The sequence below is a fragment of the Juglans regia genome, chromosome 1 (genome assembly GCF_001411555.2).
Source record: "Juglans regia cultivar Chandler chromosome 1, Walnut 2.0, whole genome shotgun sequence".
NCBI classification, from domain to species: Eukaryota; Viridiplantae; Streptophyta; class Magnoliopsida; order Fagales; family Juglandaceae; genus Juglans; species Juglans regia.
The window spans coordinates 4,353,997-4,381,115 of NC_049901.1; the positions used below are offsets into that span (position 1 = coordinate 4,353,997).

The 27,119-nt window shown below is 36.4% G+C and overlaps 5 protein-coding genes across 5 annotated transcripts; all 5 read left to right on the forward strand.

The window, feature by feature from the left end:
• LOC108992075 lies at positions 1 to 693 on the forward strand. Its single transcript, XM_018966524.1, has one exon. It carries the CDS (start codon positions 1 to 3, stop codon positions 691 to 693), a length of 693 nt encoding a protein of 230 aa, XP_018822069.1.
• Positions 694 to 3,444: 2,751 nt separating this feature from the next.
• LOC108992085 (uncharacterized protein At3g27210-like) lies at positions 3,445 to 6,758 on the forward strand. The gene is made up of 3 exons (XM_018966533.2): positions 3,445 to 3,967; positions 5,733 to 5,813; positions 6,026 to 6,758. The coding sequence occupies exons 1-3, from the start codon at positions 3,757 to 3,759 to the stop codon at positions 6,472 to 6,474; spliced, it is 741 nt and encodes a 246-aa protein (XP_018822078.1). The 5' UTR covers positions 3,445 to 3,756; the 3' UTR covers positions 6,475 to 6,758.
• A 2,988-nt stretch (positions 6,759 to 9,746) lies between these two features.
• On the forward strand, positions 9,747 to 11,335 carry LOC108992076 (UPF0481 protein At3g47200-like). The gene is made up of 2 exons (XM_035694068.1): positions 9,747 to 9,776; positions 9,883 to 11,335. Exon 2 carries the CDS (start codon positions 9,896 to 9,898, stop codon positions 11,183 to 11,185), a length of 1,290 nt encoding a protein of 429 aa, XP_035549961.1. The 5' UTR covers positions 9,747 to 9,776; positions 9,883 to 9,895; the 3' UTR covers positions 11,186 to 11,335.
• Positions 11,336 to 22,030: 10,695 nt separating this feature from the next.
• LOC108992070 (triacylglycerol lipase 2-like) lies at positions 22,031 to 25,354 on the forward strand. The gene is made up of 9 exons (XM_018966519.2): positions 22,031 to 22,266; positions 22,388 to 22,498; positions 23,201 to 23,341; positions 23,617 to 23,727; positions 23,813 to 23,956; positions 24,078 to 24,118; positions 24,218 to 24,297; positions 24,469 to 24,564; positions 24,756 to 25,354. The coding sequence occupies exons 1-9, from the start codon at positions 22,060 to 22,062 to the stop codon at positions 25,076 to 25,078; spliced, it is 1,254 nt and encodes a 417-aa protein (XP_018822064.1). The 5' UTR covers positions 22,031 to 22,059; the 3' UTR covers positions 25,079 to 25,354.
• A 655-nt stretch (positions 25,355 to 26,009) lies between these two features.
• On the forward strand, positions 26,010 to 26,924 carry LOC108992077 (mavicyanin). Its single transcript, XM_018966526.2, has 2 exons — positions 26,010 to 26,255; positions 26,395 to 26,924. The coding sequence occupies exons 1-2, from the start codon at positions 26,081 to 26,083 to the stop codon at positions 26,724 to 26,726; spliced, it is 507 nt and encodes a 168-aa protein (XP_018822071.1). The 5' UTR covers positions 26,010 to 26,080; the 3' UTR covers positions 26,727 to 26,924.
• Positions 26,925 to 27,119: the final 195 nt, after the last annotated feature.

Genomic DNA, 27,119 nt, shown 5'->3' on the forward strand with positions numbered 1-27,119 from the left:
ATGGAGAAGTTAGAAGAGATGGTTGTTCTATTCAGGAGGGTTTGGTTGCGCAGAAATGAGTTTGTTTTCGAGAAGAAGCTAAGTTGTCCTAAGTATCTGGTAAAAGGTAGCTTAGAAAGCTTATTTGAGTTCAAGGCAACTCAGAGTCTCACAAAACAAGGGGTGAAAAGGAATAACAACAATGCAAGAATTGCTATGAGATGGGAGAGACCAGAGAATGGATGGGTGAAAGTGAACTGGGATGCAGCACTAAACTTGAAAGAGAGAAGAATGGGGGCTGGGATCATAGTGAGAGATGAGAAAGGAGAAGCTTTAGTTGCTATGTGTGATCAGAAGACCAACGTTGACAGCCCAGTGATAGCAGAGTGTTTTGCTTTGAGAATGGCTGTAGAGCTATGCGGTGAACTTAATATACACAAGGCTGTTTTTGAAGGAGATGCAAGAACTATAATAGAGGCAGTACAGAGTGTTAAGGAGGAAAATTCTGTTTTTGGTTCCTTAATCGATGATATTAAATTCTTATTTCAAAATAGACTAGATTGGAAAATTCAATTTGCTTATAGAGAAAGAAACATAGTGGCTCATACCTTAGCAAAGTCAGCTATAGATTTGTTAGAAAAAACAATCTGGATAGAGGAAGTACCAGATTTTGCTGTAAGAAGTTTGGATAGTGACAAAAGTTGTATTACTTGACTGATATAAATGAAATACAGAGGTATTGTTTTCAAAAAAAAAAAAATGTGATAAGATGTGAGTACTCCACATTCTTTATGTGTGCCTTTCAACTTTGTACGTGGGACTTTATAATATATATTATCCTACATCTTACCGACTAAATTATGATTTCATGATAGAAGACAAAGGAGGAGATAATAGATATGCAATTACTAAGAAGGGAAATAAAGATTAAAACGATAAAGAAAAGCAACACATATACCAAACCCTTATGCGAGGAAAACGAACAGTTCGAACTGTTCAATGTTAATAAAGGCCGTCTATCCAACTGTAGTCTTTACGTTGAAATATTTATTAATAAAGAATACTATCTATCAGTCACTATTCATTCCCACATTTCATACGTATAGCATTTTTATAAGATTTAGAGTGTAGAGTGACTCTGTCAAAAAAAAAAGAGTGTAGAGTGATTAATGATGAGAATAATTTTTCTTTATTAATTGCTCTATGCTCGAATTGCAATATCCTTAGCTAACTATATTGGTTTCTAAACTAAATAATATATGTTGGCTTAAAATAAAACTAAATAATATGAATTCTAATGATTTCATATATATATATATATTAATTAGTGTATAACTTAATTATTAAACTCATTATATTTATTAAAGAAATTAATATAAAAGCCCCCGCCCCTTCACATTCTAAAGAGACTAACGAGGGGGGCCGGCCATGCTGGGTAAAAGTCAACTTCCTAGAAGAGAAAGTTAGTCCAAGTAGTAGTGCTGGTTAATCCCATCATTTTCAACTTCACCCAACTGCTAATCTCAATCACCAATTATTTTTGTTTCTTAATGAAAAGATAGATTAGTTGAAAGGGTATTTACTTTATTAAAACTTTGTCTTTGCAATTTCATTTTTGTTGTCATTCAAGCTAAGATCCTCTCAACTTGGTCATGCCCGCACTGTGGATTCTTTGCATGTTGTCTTTGTGTAGTTTTTTTTTTTTTTAGAATAATACTAGATACAGTTTACAAAATCTGTGATTTGTTTTTAAAAAAAAAATGGGATCTATCATTAAAAAAAATAATTTTTTTTTAATGACTCCCAGATTTAACTTATTCAACTTTTTTTTAAAAAGTATGCAGAATTTATATATCCTAAAATTACAAATATTATTTCGTTATTATTTTCTAGCAAACTTTAAACCTAAGGCAATGGCAACAAACCTCCATAATCACCTATCATTAATGAAAGAAAAATTATACTCATCATCCACACACCACACATAATTTTTTAATTTTTAATTTTTTTTTCTCTTACCAAATGTGTGATATATGGATGATGAGTATAATAACTCAATTAGTTTAAGAGGAATAAAACTAAGAAAATTTTTAAAAAATAAAAATAAATATAATGTATAGTGTGTGAAAATGATGACTAGCAAAACTCAAAAATAAAAATTCCTTAATCTTTATTAGCAGTCGAAAAGGCACATCCTCAAGATTTGTAGTACTGGCTTTCTTCTCTATTTTTTTTCGAACCTAAAGAATTGGGAAATAAAGTTGTTGGAGAATGGGATTCAAAGTGGGGGAAATTTCTTGAGTAAAACCTAGTTTAAATAGTGAGTTGAGATGAAATGAGTTGTGATAGTTTGTAAAGTTGAGATAAAATGAGTTAAAAATATTTTGAGTTAAAATATTATTATAATATAATTTTTTTAATATTAGTTTTGTTTTGATATTTAAAAAAATTGAATTATTTTGTATTTTATTTAAAAGTTTGAGAAAATTATAATATTTAGGTAATAATTAGATAAAAAAATAAATATTAAAAATTAAAAAATATTTATATTTATAATATTTAAATATTAAAATGAGATAGAATGAGATACAAACATATCCCTATCCATAACAGACCTAATTCATATTGGTGACAAATTTATTTGTTATATTTATTGGAAAGATGCAATAATTTCCACATGATGAATGTGGTGGTACCAATTAGACTGCCCACTTTTCATGCTACATGCTGAGGTCTGTAGCATGAGGTCAACCTTTTGGGTTATGACCGTGGCGTGTCTTCTGCGTGTTTGGCCAAGGCTGGTGAGCCTCTTTAGTCTGAGCTGTATTCCTTTGACAATCCCCCATAATAATTCTATGGTTTTCTTTTACCTTTTTCTATTGTCATTTTTTTCTAATTTTCATACGCTTGTTCTTTGCCTGTCGAATTCCTTAATTGGATGTTCAAGAGATATACATGCCTAAATTTCTTGCATGCTTGGACGGTTTTAGTTTTATTGGCAGGTTTTTATCTATCTCAAACATCTTTTTCTCATCATAAATAAGGAAATTAATTTGAGTTCAACTATTCCATGCCAACATACTCGTACCCAAACCCATTCAACAGAGAAATTGAACACTTTTGGATTTTTATGCCAAAATACATTACATCCTTCAAATTTTTCAAAAACTCAGTGGCCTGATTGACATAATTTTCATAAATAAAGCTCTGGAGTTTGAAAACTCACTCCTCCAAATATATATATATATATATATATATATAAAATACATAATTAAATAATAAAATATGCAATAATTAAAATTTGGAGCATTATTGACTAAAACAATCATCATCCAACTAAATAAAATTGACTGCCACCACTATGCAAGCACATGGAAACACAGCCCCAATACAGCCCCTGAAAGGCAGCCTTTCTCCCTCGCTTCACAAATTTCACAAGTCTCACAGTTAGAGAGAGAAAAGAAAAGAAAACTAAAATCGTTAAATCCTCACCCTCGGCCTCAGATACGTCTCAGTGGGTCCCAGTCTCTGTAAAATCCGCTTACACTAATACACTTGCAAGTTGCACCCTGCTTTGATACATATCTTCTCTCTCTCTCTCTCTCGCCCATTTCAGACTTCCTTCAATTAGCCTTTCACATAACGCCAAATACCGTCCTCTTCCTTCTTTACCTACTTCCACTTTCTCTCTCTATCTGCAAAAACTTCTTACTGTTGCTTTCTGGGTTCTGGATGATCGGACTGGTATTGGGTTAGAGAGATATACAGATAAGAGGCATGGGTTCATGTGCATCACTGCATAGAAGCTCAGACTCCGCCATGAAACTCAGACTGTCGTTTGGCTCCAAAGACGACAAACTCGTGATTCCACCTTCACCCATAAAGGAAATTCCCACCAATGGGAATCCTCCGATCGACATCAACAACGTTGTCGCCGCTAAGTCCCAGTGGCCGGCTTCTCGGTCAACCGCGAGTTTTGGAGGCTACGGTATATATGCTCCTTATTACATGGCCTATGCCTATTTCATTCATATCAATAATATTATTTCTTATTTATCAAAATAAATATATATATATTTATGCTCCTTATTGTTGTTGTTACGTTTTTTTTTTCGTTTTTGCTTTCAAGTTCCCGTTTGAATGGTTTGTTTTTCTCGATCATATGATGCAATAAATCAAAGGGGTTTTTGCTTTTTAATTTTCTTAGGGATGGAAAAGTTATTACGTTGAACAATATTTTCTTTTTGGATTTTTAAGTGAGATGCAATCTGAAATGAAACAGAGGTGGGGTCTGTATGGGTTACTGTATTTCATTTTGTATGGTTGAAGAAAGCATTATTTTATTGGTTTTAGTGGTTGAGCTGCCTTCATTATTTCATTGAATTAGATATTTTTAGGGGTAGGATTATTACTTGTCATTTATGGTTCATCTTCGTTTATTCAATTCATTATCCGTAAGCCTCATCTTTACATAAGCACAGTAGATATATGACTGGCCGACAAAACTTTGTGAAAGATCAATTTGTTAACTGTGACATCACTATTCATAGCACTTCCAGTATCATCTTGATGCTGAATATAAATTTCCCCTGTAGCTTTAATGACTCTGTTTTGAAAATATATTCTTTTCATTGGACAAGCTCGAGTAGAGTCTCCTGTTCTTTTGGCTGGTGTTTTCTAGTGCAGAACTATGAACGGGAATACTGGATATGTTGAGCACTAGTAGATTCGGTTCTTGTACTGGAATTGTAAGGAAGACTGGGGGATGGAATGAAACTCGTATCCATTTTTTTTTCTGCTCGAAAAAGCATCTTAAACAATTAAAGAAAAACCTTCTATTATTTTTAATCTCTTCTAGTCATAACAATATGTGGTAGGGGTCATTTCTTTGCATTATCGGAACATGCGTGTAGATGATGTGCGGATCGTTTGGAGAGAAACTCCAGATGTTCCTATGAAGAATTTGTTTTTATCGGGAACTTGATCGGAGCAGGGGATGCAGAAGGGGAATTAAGCCTTACTGTGGCAGTCTTTGAACTCCAAAATCCTAAATGCCTTCTTGGTAAACTCGGAGTTGGTTGGAAGTCCTAGTCTACGCTTTCATTGTCGTGTAGAACTTTTGGTAGATACAGAAGTGTTATACTCTCTAATGAATGTCTTCCTGTATGTTGTGATAGATGTATAATGGTTCCTGCCTTAGAAAATAATCCATATATGTGGGCCTTTGGTTTAGGACCATGGTTATGAAATGGATCTTGTGGTGGTTGAATTAATTTTTTAGAATCAGATTGTATACCCAAGGCTCAGTGATGGATGCACCACTTCATAAGATATATTTCAGTGAACTTGTGCTTGAACATTAGAGGAATGACGCCCCAGCAATATGAAATTGAAAATAAAATTATGTTGTGGTCCATCGTCCCTTGCGTAATTTCATGAAAATGATTTTCAATGGCATTTTTGCGAAAGTTCATTGAGAACTGCTCCATTTTTAAAAATGGGTGTTTTTCTTAAAGTGAAAACAGAATATAATGCTCTGCATTTCTAGTCTCTCTCCAACAAGTCATTCCAAAGATATAGGAGAAAGATCAATATTGGGTTAGGCCAGAAACGATGTTTAGGGGGAAATTGTCCCTTAAGCATCCCCTCCTAAATAGATATACTTTTATATATACAATTTTTAATTTAAATCTACAATTTACTTTATTTATTGTAGGCTTGAAGTTAAATAATGTCTTCCCTTTTTTTTGCAGGTAGCAAAGAAGAAACCTTTTTTGATTCCCAAGCATGGTTAGATTCGGATTGCGATGATGATTTTTTTAGTGTCAATGGTGGTAAGAAAATTGTTTATAGTCATTTTGCTTGCAAGAATGGTCCATAGGAGTAACAGTCCTTGAATTGGATAGTCTGTATAGAGTGATTATCTTGGATTCTATATGGTTGTTAGCTCATCTGTAAAGGAACAAATAATGCAGAAGGTAGACCCATGTAGAAATATCTTCTCTTGGCCCCATCAAATTTGTTGTATTCATTGTTCGTTTTGCAGATTTTACGCCATCCCGTGGCAACACTCCAGTCCATAATAACTTCTCCCCCAGGATGCCTCAAGTCAACAAAGTCCATTATGAGGCCGACAGAATTCCTGGTTCCACTCATGAACCATCCCCAAAAAAGAAATTAATTGAACTTTTCCGAGAGAGCGTCCGACAGGACCAAGATGTCGACAATCTAAATACCTCAGGCAACCAGAACATTTCCAACGGAAAGATGGAAGTTAAACCAACTGTACTAGACCTCCCTCCAAAGTCAGCACATGGCACCCCTTATGGAACTCACTCTGTATGTAGTAGTGAGAGGACCCCTAGTGGAGACCTCTTAACAGAGAAGGAGAAACCATTTAGGCCTGTGCAGTGTTGTCTTCCGAGCTTGATCTCATGCCGTAGCTTTAGCGAGAGGAAGAAGAAGATGGACCCTGCTATAGCGGTTGTTGATTAAGCTTTTGGTTTGTAATGCCTCCGGTACTACAAGATAAATGGATAAATCCAGGTTCTCTGATATTTGGGGATCACAACTTCTGAGCTTCTCAGACAATTCGCGTTTCCTCAGATATTGTTGTAAAGTGTAAGATATATCTCATATCTGTTAAGAACTCATGTCATATATGGATTCAAGGACATGTAGAAAAAAGCAATAGTGGAGATGTTAAATGTTAAAACTCCACCGAGGAATTTTTCTATCTTAATCAATCTCAGAAATGGGATTGTATCTTCACGTTGTTAGCTGGTTTTTTTTTTTTTTGCCTACTTTTCAGCATGGCTGGTGGATAATAATGTAATTATATATTCCTGAGAGGAAAAAGAAAAACAGAGAAAGGGAAATCGAAATAGATGTTTTTTTTTTCCTTTATTTTTTTAATACAAAAATCTGTGTTTTAATTCTACCTTTCTATTGTTCCACTGTACGTGAGTAGTGTCCACTGTCCGGTCCTTGGGTTTGGCCACCAAAGTTTGAGAGATTCTCTCCGAGGTCGAGAGTCTGGAACCCATATGATAATTATTGGCAGTCATTACATTTGATCACCGTCCTTGTTATTGTTGTCATCAGATATTTATAGAGTTATTTTATTTTTAAATTGGTGTATAAAATACATCATTCATACACTTAAATATAGCAATATTTAATTTATAAAATTTAAAATTTATTTTTTAAATCAAGTTATGCTACAATTTATTTGGAAGCGATACGTCTTGACACCGTAGCTCTTTCACATTATACTGCTTTCGGTCAGAAAATATATGAATCGAAGTAAGCACCAGCATTGCTGAAAATCCAGGATTCAAGCTTGGAGACGAATGAAAGGGCCCAAAGGCTACATGGTATGGAGCCCAAACCAAAATCGAACGGAGGAGCTCTTAGAAAGATGGGCTTCAGATCTCCTTTACTACTATTTTACTATTTAACTTTTTTTTTTTTTTACTTTTTGAATCTTGATTAAGAATCCTAAAATATGACATTCTTATATAATTTATAAGAAAATAAATTTAATCAACTAACGCAATCATGTAATTTAATTAAAGATAAATTCAATTTTATATAAACTTGACCTTCTTTTACTCTTTGAATCAATTTTTATAAAATTAAATTTATTTTGAATTAATTTATATGATTAAATTAGTTGATTAAATTTATTTTCTTATAAATTATACAAGAATGTCATATTTTAGGATTCTTAATCAAGATTCAAATAGTAAAAAAATAAAATAAAATAAAAAATAATAACAACTGTGTAGTAAAATAATATTAATAAAGGAGACATCATTAACTCTTAGGATAAACTCAATCGCAAAACTAGATCTTAGCAGATTATTAATTTTAGCTTTTCTATTTCTATAATTTGAGTGCATGCGGAAAGAAAAAAAAAAAAAAAAATTATATGAGTACTTTTCAAGGCGACAGCATGTTGCCTCTATAGTTCTAAAAGCAAGTCTTTCTTAATCCTAATAGTTAATAATTGTTTACTTAACATAGGGATGATGTAATACTTTCATCATATCATAAACTATTTTGTTATTAAATTAATTGTTTACCTAACATGACATACTATGATATATATTATAATTTGGAAATGTTTTGTTGAGCTTTTATTGATACCTCAAAAACGTGTCTATAATGCAATTTTATTAACAATCATTTATAGCCCAGAAAAACATCCTAAATTGGTATCTATTTACAGGCTTATAATTCTTTAACTTATACCCAATCTGGAATAACAAGATCAAATCATTCCAAATTTCACAATTTTACCTTACCTTCTTGAATAATCCAAAGCAATAGCAACCCCAAATCCAAATTGCTTGATATAAAATATGTAATTTTTTAGGGAGATGTTGAAACTGTGATCAAGGCCTTATGAAATAGTCATCAAGGCCTTAATATTATTATTATTTTAAGATTTAAAAAAATTTAAATTAATATTTAATATATTTTATGTATAAATTTTAAAAAAATTATAATAATAAAATAAGATATAACATTTCTTATATCCAAACTCCTCCTTTTTTTCTCTTGACATTGGCAGCTGTTCGTGTACCCTATTGATCCTCATGATATTTGTACAAACTTTATACAGCTTTATTGAAAATCAACATACATTGAAAAAACTAACTAATAAAAAAAACAAACTGATAATTTTTACATCTCAAAATTAACTGCTAACCCAGCTGGCGTACGAGCTAGATCATGCCGTTTAACAGAAACCTCCCCTGCAGTTGAAAAACCTTGAGATAAACCTCTAGCTAGCTAGCACATGATCTTAGAACATATCACCAAATTTGAATATAAAATTCATTCCATATTTAAGCATTGCATATCCCTTGATCAGAAGGCTCATCCCAAATTAACCTCCATTGCGCGGGCGTACATGTGTCCAATGCACAACACAGCATTAATTGCATGCACTTCCTTTTCTTTCACTTAAGATTTCTTTCACTACGTCCGATACGGATCGAGTAAAGGCGGACATTAATTACAAATCAAAATTATCGAGAAGCTAGACCACTCTGCATGCATATTGCATATGCTAAAAAGGACTCAAAGGTACTGCAGTGCATGACCAGCTTCCTCTCTCGTATTTTACTTTACAATTCCGACTATAAATTATAGCTTAAGCGTAAAGTACGCACAACAAGTTCAAAGATTAACGCTGGCATGAGTCATGCATGTCCTTCTACAGTACTGTAGAAGTAAGCTGCAAACAAACCCTTGCAGAAGTTAAGAATACAAAATTGAAAAAGGCTACTATGATGCCCCAATCATACCGCTCAAATGTTCCTCTTGATAAAATTTCTTATTTTTATTTTTATTTAATAATTAAGAAAATAATTTTAAATGTATTGATATATTCTTTTTATTTTTTAAAATTATTTAAATCTATTAAAAAAATATATAAAAAAAATGAAAACTAAAGCGGCAAATAGCCCGACTCAAATTATTTGCATCCCACAAAAGCTTAACCGATCGAGTACCAAAATTTATCCTCGCAGCCCAAATGCATGGTTGCTGATCATGATGACTAGAATATATACAGAGTTCAATTTATTGCCTTTTCCTTTTAAATTTACGAAGCAAAGAATAGTACTACTGTCTTCTGGGATTCCTTTTTTTTTGTTCAAGGAAAAGTTGCCATGCATGCTCCGTGAGGGTCACTATTTCTATTTTTTTTTTTTTATATAAACTCAGAGTAACTCATTTTGGTGTCTAAAGCTTGATTAATTTCTCAGGTAGATCAACTTGTACATGTATAACGATCTCGATCGTTGACTTTATTTTTTTTAATTTGTTCTGTTCTCTTTGGCCTTGCTTTCGTTTCTTTTATTGTTATTTCTGAAGAAACATTTTTTGCAGATAGCAAAGGAACATGAAACAAAACCAAAATATGGGTTCGACTGCTAGTGGAGATCGCATTACGTCTTTGATAAACTCTACGATATCCCATGAACTGTCAATGCTGCCCAAGCCTTCCATCTTCAGAGCCCCCACCATTCTCTACAGGCTTAATCCGCAAGCTTACATCCCCGATGCATTTTCCTTTGGTCCTCTTCATCATGACAAACCAAACTTGAAACCCGCAGAAAAAATCAAAGCTCGGTATTTGCGAGGCCTTATTTCTAGGTTACGCTCTCCGGACAGGGACACAAAGCTAAGAGAACTCGTCAGATCCATCGAGGCTGTGGAGAGAGAGGCTCGTCAATGTTACGCTGGGCAAATCGATTACACCCCAGATAAATTTATTCAAATTTTGGTAATTGATGGTTGCTTCATCATTGAGCTGCTCCGCAAGAATGCTTATCATGAGCTTAGAGAAGAAGATGATCCAATTTTTACCATGTCTTGCATGCTCCAATTCCTCAACCATGACCTGATATTGCTTGAAAACCAAGTTCCTTGGATGGTACTCGAGCGTTTGTTTTGCATGACCATGGAAGATGTAGACCAGTGCTCCCTAATGCAACTTGCCATGGAATTTTTTGCTCATATTTTCTCATCCACACGGTCTAGTACTAGTCCTGCTCATGTGGATCGCGCTATACTCCAAGACATAGAGCATATTCTCGACCTGTTAAGAAAATTGTTGATTTCATCAGTTGGAGGAGACGAAGAACGGGAGCTAGGATGGCGACCCATGCCTTCTGCCAGTAACCTCGCCGAGGCTGGAATCAAATTTAGAACGCGTAAAGAGTCCCACAGCATCTTAGACATAGATTTCAAAAATGGTGTCCTTGAGATCCCACTTTTACTAATCGAAGAGACGACAGAAACCATCTTTAGAAATCTCATTAGTTTTGAACAATGTTACCCGAATTGCGAAGCTAGGTTCACTTCCTATGCCGTGCTCCTAGACAATCTCATCAACACTACCAAGGATGTGGAAATACTTTGCGACAACAATATTATTGCTAACTGGTTGAGTCCAGAAGATGCAGTCCAGTTCTTCAACAAGCTTTACCACAATTCTTATGTCAAAGAATTCTACTACAAAAGAGTTTGCCGGGATGTGAATAAATATTGCCAACGCAGGTTGCCCAGATGGCGTGCAGTGCTTGTGCGCAACTATTTCAACAATCCATGGGCTATTCTTTCGATACTGGTTGTTTTTGCGTCATTGATCCTCTCCTTGTTACAAACTGTGTTTACCATAAAACAGTAGTGTTAGCTAGCTAGCTGTTGCAGAGGATAAGTTTGGAAGGTGCCCAGCTAATAAGGAAGGAGTTTCCAAGCGAGGAAATGGCTATAGAATAAATTGTTTGTTTAGGCAATATTGCCTGTTTTGGAAATATGTCAATCCGCATTTAATTCTCGTTGCCCTATTTTGGTAATGTTTCATTCAGCACTTAATTTACGTAGGTTGCTATCGTCCATATTGGAGAATAGCGAATAACGTTTTGCTATAAGTTGTAAGAGTGGTCTATCAATAAGGCATCAAGAAAATTATTATCAACTTGTTCTTATTTTTCGTTCAACATAGGAAAGCCACGGAGAAACGATCCGGCATCTTTTCCGGTTGATCCTCCTGTAACACGTTCAGTCGCTCGTGCTAGTAACACTAGCTAGCTAGCTAGGTCTTGTAACTTGTAACTCAATTCGTCAGACTTGTTACACAACTCGTCCCTCCAAATTAAATTTCCTTTTTCAATGTGAATTACAATAACTATAAGGCAAGAGTAGTTGTTTATTTATTTATTTCTTCACAAGCGAAGAAATCCGTACTCAAGCATTGCATCGGTACTTGAGAAAGTTCTTGATCCACAACCTCCATGATGTAGTACAGCCCAATGCACCCAGCATTTGTTTTCTTTTCGGTCAAAAGATTCTACTTACAACCGACCTAAGGAACCCGCATCACTCTGTCCTATGTGACATTTGAAAACGACGTCACTTTTAATTTAGTTCCAACGAAGATGAAGTGGCTTCCATCCCCTTCCATGATCCATCCCAGTAGAAAGTTAGAAACCAGTGGATTCTCTTTGTCTTTTCCATTCCCAATGTCTTTCCCACGAAGCCAGCCTCCATCCCCGTCCCCCCATGAAGCCAGTCTCCATTCAATCAAAACCCTATTCTCTATTCTTGTCGATTTCATCTTCTACACAAAGCCAGTGGGTCTTCGTCTTCTCCTCGAACCCAAGAGCCACGTACCCACAAACCCATGAACCAGAGCCACGAATGACTACGATGCCAAGACAAAGGTTGGTTGGTGGCTCCCGGTGGTGGGTTCGAGTTACAAAAGGGAGGGGCTTTGGCTTGGAGCATCTCCATGGGGCTCATGACTTTGGTGATCTATGGGTGAAGGCGACAATGGGGCTGGGCATCTGGCAATGCCAAAGGTAGTGGTTTATGGCTGGTGGCTACAGTTATGGGTGGTGGCCGAGAATGACAGAAATAAAGAGGGAGAAAGAGAGAGAGAGAGAGAGAGAGAGAGAGAGGGTCTGCTGCTGTGTGTGGGGTGGTCGGCATGTGGTGGTCACCATCAACAACGAAGAAATTAAAATACAACTTTGTCATGAATTTTCCCGTCGTCTTTTCATCATGAGTATATGTAAGGTTGTTTCTTGCACTTTATGGAGTGCTTATCTCTTGTGGATCCCCTCTGGTGGGTGATGGTGGTGATGGCCTTGGTCTGTACTTTTCTTTTCCATTTACCTTTAGCTGATCTATATCCCTTTCCAACCTGCTAAACCTGTAAGCATTGCAAGGTTTTGATAGTTTTGTAGATTCACGTCAGTATGGACCTGTGTGTATTATTCCATAAAAGTGATGGCCTTGGTTTGTCCTTTTCTTTCCCATTTACCTTTAGCTAATCTATATCCCTTTCCAACCTGCTAAACCTGTAAGCATTGCAAGGTTTTGATAGTTTTGTAGATTCACGTCAGTATGGACCTGTATGTATTATTCCATTAAAAAAAAAAAAATTCAATGATCTCTGTAATACGTACCTGCCAAAAGTTATTGGAGACAAGAGAATGACTATGAAAAGCACTCGAATTAGTAGAGAGAATATCTTCATTTTCTTTGTCATCAACTGCGCACATGGCCAGGCAACTAGCAGGGATTAATCTGAGAGACCCTTCATCTTGTTCTGTTTGAGTCAAGAGTCTTTACTGTATCAGTGTATTGTATAGGGATTATTTGACCAAATCCAATGCCATGTACGTAGTTGATGAGTTATTTTGACACTGAATTTGCTTTGGAGCTCCTCTATTCACTATTGGTTCCTGTCAATATTATTCAAAGTTGTCTGTTGAATATCAAAGCTTCAATTGCACAATAATACTTTTTTGTGAGGCTTCCTTGCCACCATTCAAGGTGGCTAAGTTGTTGCAGTGCTATGCGGAGGACAAAGGGTTCCATTTATACAGGGATGAGGACATCTTGGGCACTCTTCATGACTGATTCATTTCTTGGATGCAATGAGATTCTGCTTTAAAGGAAGAAATTATGCTTGGGAGTAGGAGAAGTTTGATTTCAATGGATGTAAACTGATTAGTTATTGGAGTTATTCCATTGATCTAAGTTTTATTTTCATTTTTAGTTCTATGTAATGTTTAAACCTAAGTTCAATGACGGGAGTATGAATTTTTTTTGCTTCAAATGTTTGAAGATCATTTACAAGTTATCATTTTTTGTTTGCTATAATTGTTTTTCGTTCTTGTCTGTGAGATTTTTCTAATGAATAATGGAATACTTCTAATTGAATATAAAAGAAAAGAGAGAGCTGTTTGAGAAGACGGGAAAAATGAAAGGGGAGAGAAATAGGGAGGAAGAATGGGAGAAAGTGGGACCCAGTTATTTCAGACGGTTATGCAAAGGTTACACACGCCGATTGTACATAGCATTTCTGATGAGGGTCATTTCTAGAACTATTTTTTTACAAAAATTCTACTTACTACCGGTTTGGAGAACCGGCGCGGAACCGTGTCCTACATGGCACGTTAGAAAACGCCGTCGTGTCCGTTTTGAAATCAAGCAGCGAAACTCTCCCGTTTCCCGCATATTTCATTTTCACAACAAAAATGAAATTTCTCCCGCTCGATCTAGTATCTTCTCCCCATTGATTCACATCGTCTTCCCCCACGAAGCCCTGTCGTCTTCACCGAACCACGAACCCACTTCGTCTTCTCCACCAGAGCCACGAAGCCGGTTCGTCTTCTCCACCATATCGGGAATCTGAAGTCTACAAAGCAGGTAGGCACTTATACTCTTCTTCTCCTCGAACCCAAGACCCATAAACCCTGCTATCTCAGGCTCTTACCACATCACCGAACCACAAACCCGATATGAACCCACGAAGCCCTGTCGTCTTCAAACACCAGAGCTGAAATGTGAAGCCCACAGAGCATCGAAATCCTAACCCTAGGTTTTGTCGACTTGCTGCTGTTTTCGTGCAAGGATTTTTTCAATTTTTTGCAATCTTAGATGTGCTCGTGTTTGATGCTTTAATACGTTGTTGATCTGTGGCTCCACATATTTTTTTTCTGTTCTTTTTAATTGATAGGTTACTCGGTTTTAGCTTGTGAATTTGGTCTTTGTTGGATTTCACAGTTCAATTAATTGTGTTTGAGTTTTGTACAATTCATACTTAGGTTTCGTCAACTCGTTGTTGTTTTCGTAGAAGGATTTTTTCAATTTTTTGCAATCTTAGATGTGCTCGTGTTTGTATCTGCTTCTTTTTTTTTTAGAATTCTCTTTGCCTTTGAATGTTGATCGAGTACTTTAAGGAAATTGTGTGTTGGATTAAGATACAATAACGAGATTTATGATAAGAATCATTTTTTGTAAGATAGATTTAAGTGAGAATATTCATTTTTGCTTTTATATGATCATATTCCTGACTGGAATATTTTATGTTAATGGGCTACTTGGAAGGTGGGTATCATGAGATTTCTTATATGCATTGCTTGTAGATTGTGGGTGGTGGGTTGCTTGTAGATTGTGGGTGTATTTACAGCTGTGTTTATAGTCCTTTTTGCCATTGTTTAGTCTATAATATTAGGCTACGTTTGAACAGTGAGAATATTTGAGAAGTGTTGAGAATGTTTGTGAATAGTTATTAATAGAGATTGAAGTAGGTTTGTGGGTCTCATTGAGAGTATTTTGAGTTGTTTGGATGTATGAAGTATGTTGAGTTGTTGAGTTGATGACTTTTGAATAGATAATTGAAAAAGATGTGGGTCCCATCAATGATTGATTTTTTTTAATGATGATTTTATTTATATATAATAATGATAAATATTATAATGATTTTATTTTTTATTTATATATAATAGTTATAAATACTATAGAATGTTTGTGAATAGTTATGAGTAGAGATTGAAGTGGGTTTGTGGGTCCCATTGAGAGTATTTTGAGTTGTTTAGATGTATGAACTATGTTGAGTTGTTGACTTTTAGATAGATAATTGAAAAATGTGTGAGTTCCATCAATGATTGATTTTTTTTAATGATGATTTTATTTATATAAAATAGTAATAAATATTATAGTAGAGAGACTTTGGAGAGACCTTGATACGAAGATGATTCATTGTGTTTGGCATGTGAAGTATTTTCATCGATACAAGAATACTTAGAAAGTGTTGAGATACTTTCGCTACCCAAACGTCAACTGATTTATTATTCTTTAAAAACTTTTTAAAGGTACCATTTGTTTTTGGTGTACCACCTTTTGAGAAATTACAAATTTTGTTATTTATTTGATATTTAGGAGAGCAGGTCAACATCTTTTTCTTACTAATAATGATGAAGGAAAGTCTCCATTGCTTAAATGCATGATATATAGAAGATTATGGTTACTGTTATTTTACGTACATTACTTAGATAAATTTTTCTTATGTGGATATCTAGAACGATACCAATAACTCTTTGCTCTTGGGTTTGGGCGTTCTATTTTTGAAGAAGAAAGGAAGGGGAGTGTATTTTTGCTGTGCAGTTATTGTGGATAGGGTGGAGGCAGCAGTATTGTGCTGTTGTGTTTAGGGACAGTACACAAAATGGTGTTCTTGTTAATCCAAGCTCTTTTTTCTGGTTTATCATTTAGAGACATTTTTCTGACATTATGCAGAAGACCTTACATTTGCAGATGGTCATCTTTAGCACAGAGCTTCACTACTACTTATTGTTTTGATTTGTTGTGTATGATTCATTATAGTTCAACTACTGGTGGCCACCTTTTTCCTCTCTAAACATATTAAAAAAATTTCTTCTTAAATTTCATTTTTAGACATTCTCTAAATCAAGTATAGGTATTAGTTTGGAACCACGGATGGATTGTAGCTTCTCTTGTATAGCTAGCTGGTTTAGATGCCTGTTGTGGAAATTCAATGTAGAATTTGCATTAATTCTATTTTTCTGATTGGAGCAAACTTGTTAATTTGCAGATTGTTGACCTTAGAAGTTCTGGGTTATCATTTAGACACATTTTCCTCATTATCGATTCTTTCATCTTATATATATATATATATATATATATATATATATATCTATATATATATATCTATATATATATATATATTTCTGCCATTTTTCAGATTTGGGTTTGAACACTTGGTAAATATTCCATGGTGGTATTTTGAATGAATTTGTGGCACTTCTTTCAGATGAAGATTTTGACAATATTGGAAGCGAAGACAAGATCAGGATTTTCATTTGCTATATATTTAGTTATTGTATAACTTTAATTTGGTATGTGGTTGCTAAGCATGCACTGATCTCTGTATATATTGAGAGAGACAAGACCACGATTTTCATTTGTTGTAATACTACTATAAGTTTATTTCACGCAAAAATGATGAGGGAATTTGGCAATATTTGTTTACTTTGTGTTTCATTTGCTGTAATATTTGTAAGATGAAAAGAATTGATTTTGTTAGGGTCGCATAGCCTCATTTTGATCATGCTGGACCCCAACCCCACCCTGCAATCTACTATGCCCTCAGATTTTATAACTTTATATCCAACAAGAATTTCTAAAGGAGTGCATCAGAACAATAGGGCTCTTCCACTTGCAAATACAAACAAATAGAAGAGATTCTCCATAACAAATTGTACCACCAACACGATGGACAAACACTACTAGTCCGTGGTGTAGTAATTCATCTATCCTTACATCAGTAAAAATTCTCTAGTTCCCCCTATGAACCTACACAAGGAATCTCATTCAAAGATGCTCAGAAAAAAACTGTGCACCATCATCATCAATCATGGGGTGATATGGTGTCTTGGGTTCAGTGATTTTCTGTCTCACAGGCTTATTTGCTTCAATATCCTCCAAATTAGCCGCATCCCATCTCACACGGCCCCTGTTACACATGGGAAGAAATGCTAAGATATTAGTATATATTGAAATTAAAATTCATCATATAGAGCAATTAAAACTCAATAACAAAGAAGTCATAATACAATACAGAAATAGAAGGCACAAACCGAATATCCTACTGGAAAACGTGGAAAGTAAAACTAGAAACTATAAACCCCAAAAAAGATCTTGCACCCACAGTACCAATTAGTCCTATGGGCCATAGGCTATGGCTACTGAATCCAAATAACTATGGTAGTACACTTTGGGATGTTAAGTTGATTTTTGAAATAGAAAATGCAAAATTTTCTTCTAATAAATTGAACAAAATTGCAATAACACTTATTCATGCTTTGCTTCTACAACTTCCAGACACAGTCTATGGTTGTAAGGAAATAACTCTTCCACTTGATCTCTTTATATTTTAAGACAAACCCAAATACACAATCTCACCCACCAAAACCATGTATCGGGTCATCCAAGAAAACTCTTGTGCAGAATTGAAGCCTGGATGTCTGAGTCTACAGCTCATACCAAGCCTACCTTTTGGTCGCATCCTAACAAGTTATAATTTATCTATCTCTTTTCATGAAATTTTTTTAATGATTTTCCAGAGTTTTCATAAATTTTGTATTTTTAAAGATTTTTCCTCTAAAATAATGAGTATCTGTAGCATCTATAGAATTCGTATTGTGACATCCACTTCATCCCTATCATCATCTAAAAGAATCATAATCACTGAACACCCTCACTTCTGAAGATATGATGATAATCAACTTCTTGATTGATTATTATCTCCGAAATTCTATATCTAAAGGTGACACAAAATCCTTTCTTACCATGTTTTAAGAAAAAAAATCATTAACAACTTTTGATAAAATCTAAAGAGAATGTGTAAATTACTTCATTTTGCTGATGTTCTCAAATGGCAAACAACAGCACAAGTTGACAACCACCTAATTCTCCTGAAAAGAAAAACAAAATTTCAAAATCTCTAGTGAAATTCTTAACACTAAACACCAATGGTATTGATTATAACGGGGTATCTACAGAAGTATGAGAAAGGAGAAATAAAATTTTAAGTAGAGATAGATACCTTACACTCCGTTTTGATTGCTGGAGAAAACACGGGCTCAACTCAATGTTATATTATGGAAGGAATCCATATTTTCTTAAGGTTCTAGAGAATCAAACAGATAATAGAATATATAAATTTAAGGAGTGAAAGATGTAAAATCAAGATTAACAAGTTAAACATGTTAGAGAGTGAAATTTTGCAAGCGAGTTGTTCAAATTTTGAAGAGTGAAAAGGGGAGAGAGAGAGAGAGAGCACTTTCTAGTGGGAGACAGAAAAATGACAGTGGAGTTAACTACGAAGCTGAGCAAAGGGCGACGAGACAGAGGGAGGAGCGAACGCGGGCAGAGAAGGTTCGAGTGAAAAATTGGAGGAGGCTCTCGAAGAAGGAAGAGGGCTGAGAGCCTGAGTTGGGGTTTGAAGACGAAGGCGCCTAGGTGGGGAACTGAGGATGATGGGAAAATAGGAAAAGAAAGGATGAAACTTCGGATGAAATTTCAGTTTCAGTTTCCATCCCTTCCGCATATTTCTTTCATACATTTTTTTTTTATTAATAAAATATTAGCTGACGTGGCAGTCGGTTCCGCAACAATTTCGCACTGGCGGCTGTATATAGAAGAATTGATTTTTTTATAAACAAAGAGTCGCTCATTTTTTGGTGTTGATCTTTAAAGCTTGATTTCTGGGGTAGAAGTACTTACAAATCTCTTTCGTTTAATTTGTTCTCTTTCATGTCCTGGCTTCGTTTCTTTTTATCATTATTGATGAAGAATCATTTTTAGCAGAAATTATAAAAGAGGAACAGGAAACAGATCAACCAAAAAATATGGCATCAATCGATGAAGATAGCGTAACTAGCGTTTCTGCTTCTATAATGGCTACAATATCCCAAGATCTGACTATGCCGCCCAAGCCTTCCATCATCAGAACCCCTACCATACTCTCCAGGCCTGAACCACAAGCTTACATCCCTGGTGCATTTTCTTTTGGCCCTCTTCATCATAACAATCCAAATATTCCATACTTGGAACGCACAGAAAAAATCAAAGAGAGGTATTTGAAAAGCATTATCTCTAGGTCACCCTCTCCTAAGACAATGTCAAGGGAATTCGTGATCAATTCCATTGCGTCTATAGAGAGAGAGGCTCGTAAATGTTATGCAGGACGAATTGGTTGCACCCCAGGTGAGTTTGTAAGAATTTTGATAACCGATGGTCGTTGCTTCATCATTGAGTTGTTCCGCAAGCATACTTATACTGACCTTAGAGAATCAGATGATCCAATTTTTACTATGGCTTGCATGCTTCAATTTCTCTACAATGACTTGATATTGTTGGAAAACCAAGTACCTTGGATGGTACGCCATTATTAGATCAGTAGTATATCAGCCAAAAACTTGGTAAAATCGCTCCACTTGGGGGTAGGCCTGTGCAGAAAATGTTGTGACCCGATTCGTTCATGAGACCCGACTCCACCCGACCCAAAAAAATGGGTTGAAGTTATGTGCAGGTCGAACCCGCTGAAACCGACTGCACATTTTAAGGATCTCAATTTCTCAAACCCTAGCTGCTATGACAACCTTTGCCTTAAGGAAAAATTTGAGGCCATGAAAACCATGATTTACTAAGCTAATGTTCGAGTGAAGGACACCGTTGGAGGCTACTACAAAGCCCACCTCTTTTCTTTCTCCCTTCACTTCTCTTCTTCTCCGTCCTCATGCCAATGCTCATCAGTGGATGATGGATCTACAAGTTTCACGGGTCGTGGGTTTGTGAGTTTTATATAACCACGATGGGTCTATAAGCTTTATCAGGCCGTGGGTCACAATCACAATTACAAATATGTGTTTCTATACACATATATGGGTCTGTAAGCTTTATGACCACGTCCCTAACCTCTTTGCGATATATATTCATGAACAATATCAGTTGTGCTAATGCTTCTTGACACGCACTTCCACACACACACTCTTTCCTCCCACATTGCAGATTCGATAGAAAAATAGCAGATCTTGAACTGTAAATAAGGTTGGGATTCTGCTAATTCTGCAGAAAAACCCTAAAGAAATGAGGATCGCACCTTGTGTGCATGCATAAAAATTTTTCTTCGATGCTGTGGGAAAAAGGGTGCCAGAGAACAGTGAAGATCGTACCTTTTACGTTGATATTTACACGATGCGCACAAGGTTTGATTTGGGTTTGATTTGTTCTAATTTGCAGTTTTGCGATTTCCTCCTTATGCTTCCAATCTCGAGTCGGGTCGAGGTCGACTTGATTTGCGCCAGAGTCGGGTCGGGTCGAGTCAGACCAAAATATGAACCTAGTTGCAGCCCTACTTGGGGGTGAAGTAATTTTTTTTATTATGTATTTATTTTAAGCAGTAGTGAATTCAAATCTATTTAAAAGCTAATTGGAACGAGCTCCTGGCTGAAGCTTGTGGCCGTACGTTGTAGGCTATTGATCATCAGGATGTACGTACTAGCTCCACAATGAGAAGGGAATTACAATGGAAGTCGCTACGTATGGGCCAAGCTGCATTCAGCATCATGCATGCATGATAATAACGTCACTAATTTTCTCCACTCAAAATGACTTTGATGTTATTATTTTCTTTTTAATGGAAGTGTGGAAGGAAAGTTTTTGTCAAATTAAAGCCATATTGTCCCATATTGATAATGAAAACCGTGGGGCGTGGGGGTTCCTTTATGCACATGGCTATGGTTTCCCACGTACGACTCCCATAAACTCAACACTACTTTTATTACTTATTTTTTGATAAATTATAAATTATTGTTTGGGTTTGTTGGCTTAGGAATGTATATAAATAGGATATGTTCATGATCATCAAGGTCACGGCAATCGGTTTCCGCTGATGTATTGGCAAATCAAAATCACATTTTAACACGTTAACGCGGTCTAATTCGCAAATCCAACGTAAGATTTAATTATAATATGATGTTATTAGGTTGGTTCTAATTATATATACAGATCATTTCCATACGTAAAGAAATTAGAAATTAGCGTCGACCCACAACTACTGTTATTATATTCTAAAAGAATCAATCAAGATGCAACTGAAACTCTTTTTTCTAGGAAAAAAAAAATCAGTTTAGATCACTAGCTCAGTGCATGCATGCCCATATATACGACACCTTTGCAGTCCACCTATACATGAATCATGGGCAGAAGTATCATGCATATTAACATACCAATCATCCAGACCCCACTCCTGTCCACGCCATGTTAAATATTAATGCTAGCTTGCCATCGTGCATGCATGATCGGGAATATCATAGTCCTTCCAGATCCCAGGCCAATGAACTCCAACTGCTGTCGATCTGTTCCTGTTCCAGAAATTGATCGATTTGTGCGAGTGATGAGAGCCTCTGATCATGTTTCTTCCCTATCCATTATCCAGTTCCTCAAGAAAGATCCCGGCTGCTGGGACCCCCATCTATTCCTTTCCCACTGGAAAGAACCGGAAAAGCCGCACTTTTTAGCCAAGACCTTCACTTAGTCTGTTAAGCCAAAAAAGAAAGAAAGAAAGAGGATCAGAAAAACCAATCCGTTTTCCCACGCATGGTTAGCTCTCTTTTCCTATTATATAAAGGGGAAGGCTCAATCTCAAACCCTTCACACAAAGCTAACTAAGATAGAATTAGTATGGCTTTGGTCCGTGACAGCTTGTTGGGTCTGTCTACTTCCTGGTTCTTCTGTGTCCTAGTCGCGGTCTTGGCAGTTCAGCCTCACCGAGCATATGGCTTGAGTCGTGGCTTCTTTGGCCCAAAAAGAACTGCTGTAGCCCCACCAGTGGCTGGCATATGCGCTTCTTCTGTGACTGTACATGGCTACAAATGCCAGGAGCTTGAAGTAATTATATATTAGCTCAAAACTATTCCATGCGTAAAACTATTGAAATAGTTTAACCTTGGTATTCATCACTTTCGTTAAACAGTGACGTGAACTAACGTGGTATGCATGTGTTTTGCAGGTGACAACCCAAGATGGATATATACTCAGCCTGCAAAGAATCCCAGAAGGTCGTGTTAGGGATGGTGAGGTTAAGCGGCAACCAGTCTTAATCCAGCATGGGGTTCTTGTGGTAATTGAATGACACATGATCTTTGTCTAGTTTTAGGCTTTTAGCTGTGTTTGATATAAAATACGATGGCACTTTTCAGCCTTATCTAAGTTGTTTTGAGGGGGAGCATTGGAGATCGAGAGTTTTCCGTAGGAAATTGCACGATTGAGTGTGAGGTGTGAACCTGATAATTCTAGGTTTTGACTATGTGACAAAAGAACTTGATCAGTCCGCGTCGACCCGCGTGCCACGTTATGGCAATAAAGATGATTTATGTACGTGCGCCCCACTGTGGGACGAGGTTCCTTTCGATCATTTTGGTCAAAGGACTGAGGACAAGTTAAGCGAGTAACATGTCATGTCACGTTAACTTGGTCTCTTCGGGGTGATGCGCTCCGGATAACTTTATTTTCAAGAGTACCGTTGGGTTAAATATATATATAGCAAAAGCTACACGAAAAGAAAAGAAAATACCGTAACAAAGGTCTCTTTTAAAAGGGAATGCCCAAAAAAGATGGACCTAAAGTACTGCATTTTCCCAGAAGATCTGGTTGTATAATTTATGTATACATAAGCAATCGTTGTGGGCGGGCAGTTTAATTTGTTTGTTAACGAGTTTAATTTAACGATGTAGCTAGCTAGCTACGCATGCATGTACGTCGGTGTTACTGCCCATGATTAAGTTCTTCTAGCTTATTAATATGGTAATGTGCGTGGTTGCAGGATGGAATGACATGGTTGCTGAACCCTCCGGAACAAAACCTGCCAATGATTTTGGCCGATAATGGGTTCGACGTGTGGATTGCTAATACTAGAGGGACCAGATTTAGCCGACGACATACCTCCTTGGACTCGAATCAACCGGTTTTCCTCCTTTCCTTTACTAGAGTCTATTCATTATATAAATTATTGTTTTTTATATTAGAATAAAAGTTAGACTGTTAAACCTATTAAATTAAAATTTAGAACAAAAGTTTATCTTCTGTTAACTATATATACGACAAATATGTATACTATCAGATCAATTTGAAGTGGTCCAGCCATGTGGATATATATATATATATATATATAGAGTTCTTCAATTTTTTGCAGTCCTGTATACGATTTATGGTTTGACGTCGATGATGAAAATATGACAGGATTTCTGGAATTGGTCGTGGGATGAATTGGTGTCGTTTGATCTACCGGCTGTTTTTGACTTTGTGTATGGCCAAACGGGGCAGAAGATTGATTATGTGGGCCATTCCCAGGTGAGGATCGATCGTCTTATTATTTCAAATAAATTTTATTTTTGACAGTTTTGACAAACTTGAACGTGTGAATCATGCTTGGCAGGGGACATTAGTAGCTTTGGCATCCTTCTCGGAAGGTAACCTGGTGAAGCAGCTGAAATCAGCGGCATTGTTGAGTCCCATAGCTTATTTGAGCCACATGGACACTAAACTTGGCGTTGTTGCTGCCAAATTCTTTGTTGGCGAGGTAATTATAAAGTCATCCAAGATACATTACCAATATGCTCTAAATAATTTTACATATCACCATGAAATAAGATGAGGCAGCATGAAAGAAGTACTAATTTGTTTAATTAATTTGCCAACAGATCGTCAAGCTTTTTGGGCTTGCAGAGTTTAATCCAAAAGAGTAAGTACCCAAGTATTAATTAGAATCCTCTTTCACGGATTTTAGAACAAGATGGAATGCTGATCTAAAGTCATGGTTTTCTGCAATTCCTCTAAATAGGAAACCTGTTGGTAACCTTCTGAAGTCTCTGTGTGCCCATCGGGGAGTTGACTGCTATGACTTATTACGTGCACTTACTGGTATTTGCTGTCTCTGCCCACTTCTTGTATGTATTTCCATTAGTTGTTTTGCAGCAGTAGCTTCGTCATAGATTTATATTCAACAGCACATATGTATTCATTTATAAATAGAAAACAGCATTGAATAACTAGGTTATGAGATCATACTGACATCAATATGCTTGATTCAAGGCAAGAATTGCTGTCTTAACTCCTCCACTATTGATCTCTTCCTGATGAATGAACCACAGTCAACATCGGTCAAGAACATGGTACACCTTGCTCAGAGTAAGTTTGTTCCCCTGCCTCACTGTTTTAGCTTACTCTTCTGAAACATTAGCATACTCTTCCGAAGACAGCAGGCAATAGGCCAACTGGAAAATGTGTGTAATATTACTGATCTTTTTAGGGAGTCTTTGTTGGAAACATCCAGAACTACTCATTCATGTTGGAGCTTTTTTCCAATGTAATTTTTGCAGCGGTAAGAAATGGCGTTGTAGCAAAATACAACTACGGCCGGGCTGACTATAATTTGAACCAATACGGGGAAGCCACACCTCCTATTTATAACCTCTCTAACATTCCCCATGACCTTCCCATCTTTATTAGCTATGGCGGCCAAGACGCACTCTCCGATATGCAAGATGTCATGCTTCTACTCGACAAATTTAAAACTCACGATGTAGACAAGCTCTCAGTTCAGTTCATCAAGGATTATGCTCACGCAGATTTCATCATGGGGCTGAATGCCAAAGATTTAGTGTACAATCAAGTAGTCGCATTTTTCAAACGTCATCACTAATGATGCTTTTGGAAGCCTTGGATCCTGTGATCAGAACTAATGTTTACTCTACTCAAGAAGAAAGTCATTATCAAAACTTTACAGAGTTATATGGAACCCATTATTTATATAGATGTGACAATGTCAAGTGGGTGAGAAAGATGTGCGCTCATTGCCTATGGTTTTCCATTTACTTATGTACCCTATGTTAAATGACTTCGTACATGATCAGCAAACTGCAGACCGTTAATTCAGAGTGTTTAATGGGTAATATATGTGAAAGAACATGGATGAAGATTATTGTCACTAGCGATTATGTTGTTAAAGCATCCTTAAAGCAAACAATGAGCCATTATCATGGAAAATCTTGAAAATTTTGAAGAGAACATCCTTCAAGATTTATGTTGTGCATCCATCTAAATAGATTTGATTTGTCTCGGAAAGAGTCAGAATTAATCAAGCAATGCGTGACTAAAAATCAGTACAACCAGTCATGACGATCATCACAGGCCAGGCCAGTCACCAGACTTTTCTCCATTTGTTTAGGCTATCCAATGGCACCTAATGTATGTCTTGGCTTCCGTGAATAAAAAATCTGAGCTTCCAGTTTAAGCCCTCAAGTGAATATGATCACCATGATGGCTTCGTTTCAACGCCAAGCTTCCATGACCTTTAACCGACTAGATTTTGCTTAGCAGGCAATGCAAACACCGAACACATATTGCCCTTCACAAAACCATCCCCTATTTTGTCCCAGAATTACACACCTGCCTTGTGAGCTTGGTTGTAATGATATCTGCTGCTTGGGGGCAAATTGAGAAATTGGAGAACTCTCGATGTTCATGTTATTAAGCCACCCTGAGTCATCAATATTAGGCATGTTGTTCCCATTATATAACAAAGAGGAGTTTCAAAACAATGATAGAGACACTTTGGATGTTTACAGGTTTCCTTGCATATATATAGTTGTGGATTCGTTGCTCAAATAAACCCAAAAAAGAGTACAGAGATCAGAAAGAAGTAATGGCGGCGACCATCTTGAAGAACACTATTTTCTCGGTGTTGCTCTTTGTTGCCTGCATGACAAAGGAAGCCTTGGCAGCCCAACATGTTGTTGGAGGAAGCCAAGGTTGGGAAGAATCCACAGACTTCAACTCATGGGCATCAGGCCAAAAGTTCAAAGTTGGCGATCAACTCGGTATGCTTCGCAATCTCAACTAAGCTAGCTATATTAGATGTCTTTTTTGATAAAGGTAGACTCAAAATTGTGAATCCCCCGAATACATTGTTGTTGCCAACTTAATTATCATAATCGATATATCTTTTTTCTGGGACAGTTTTCAAGTATACATCAGGGCTGCACAGTGTTATCGAACTTGCTAGTGAGAGTGCCTACAAGAACTGCGACATTGGTAGCGCCCTGGACTCCAAGAACAGCGGCAGCGATGTTGTCAAGCTGAACAAGGCCGGCACAAGGTACTTTGCTTGTGGCACATTAGGCCACTGCAACCAGGGCATGAAAGTAAAGATCACGACAATCACTGGGAATGCACCCTCTTCTCCTGCATCACCTTCATCTTCAACTTCTGATGCTTCTGCTTCCAGATCTTTTGCTTCCATTGTCTTGGCTGTGGCATTACTGGCCACCCCTTTGATTTACTTGTTTTAAGCTAGCGATTTGGAGGCTGCATGGTTTTGTCACTACCAGTGAATGTACTGTTTGGTTTGATATTTATGGGATTTGACAGTAGTCAGAATTAAAGGAAGTTGTTTGAGCTGGAAAACAAAGTAATCATATTCACGGATACATTGTTTGATATTTGTGATTGAATGAAGAGGTGAATAAAAATGGATTGGATTTCTCTTACCCTGGCCCGGTTTCTGTAGCATGTCAACCTCGTGTTACTTTACCATATTTAGCATAGCATTGCAACATTGAAATACAATAAAAAAAATACTCAAAATGTATTCTTTCACTTATAAATTAAACATAAAAGATATTTACAATTGTAAATTATACAATCGTAATGTAATCGTTTTAAAAAAAATTAATAAAATATAA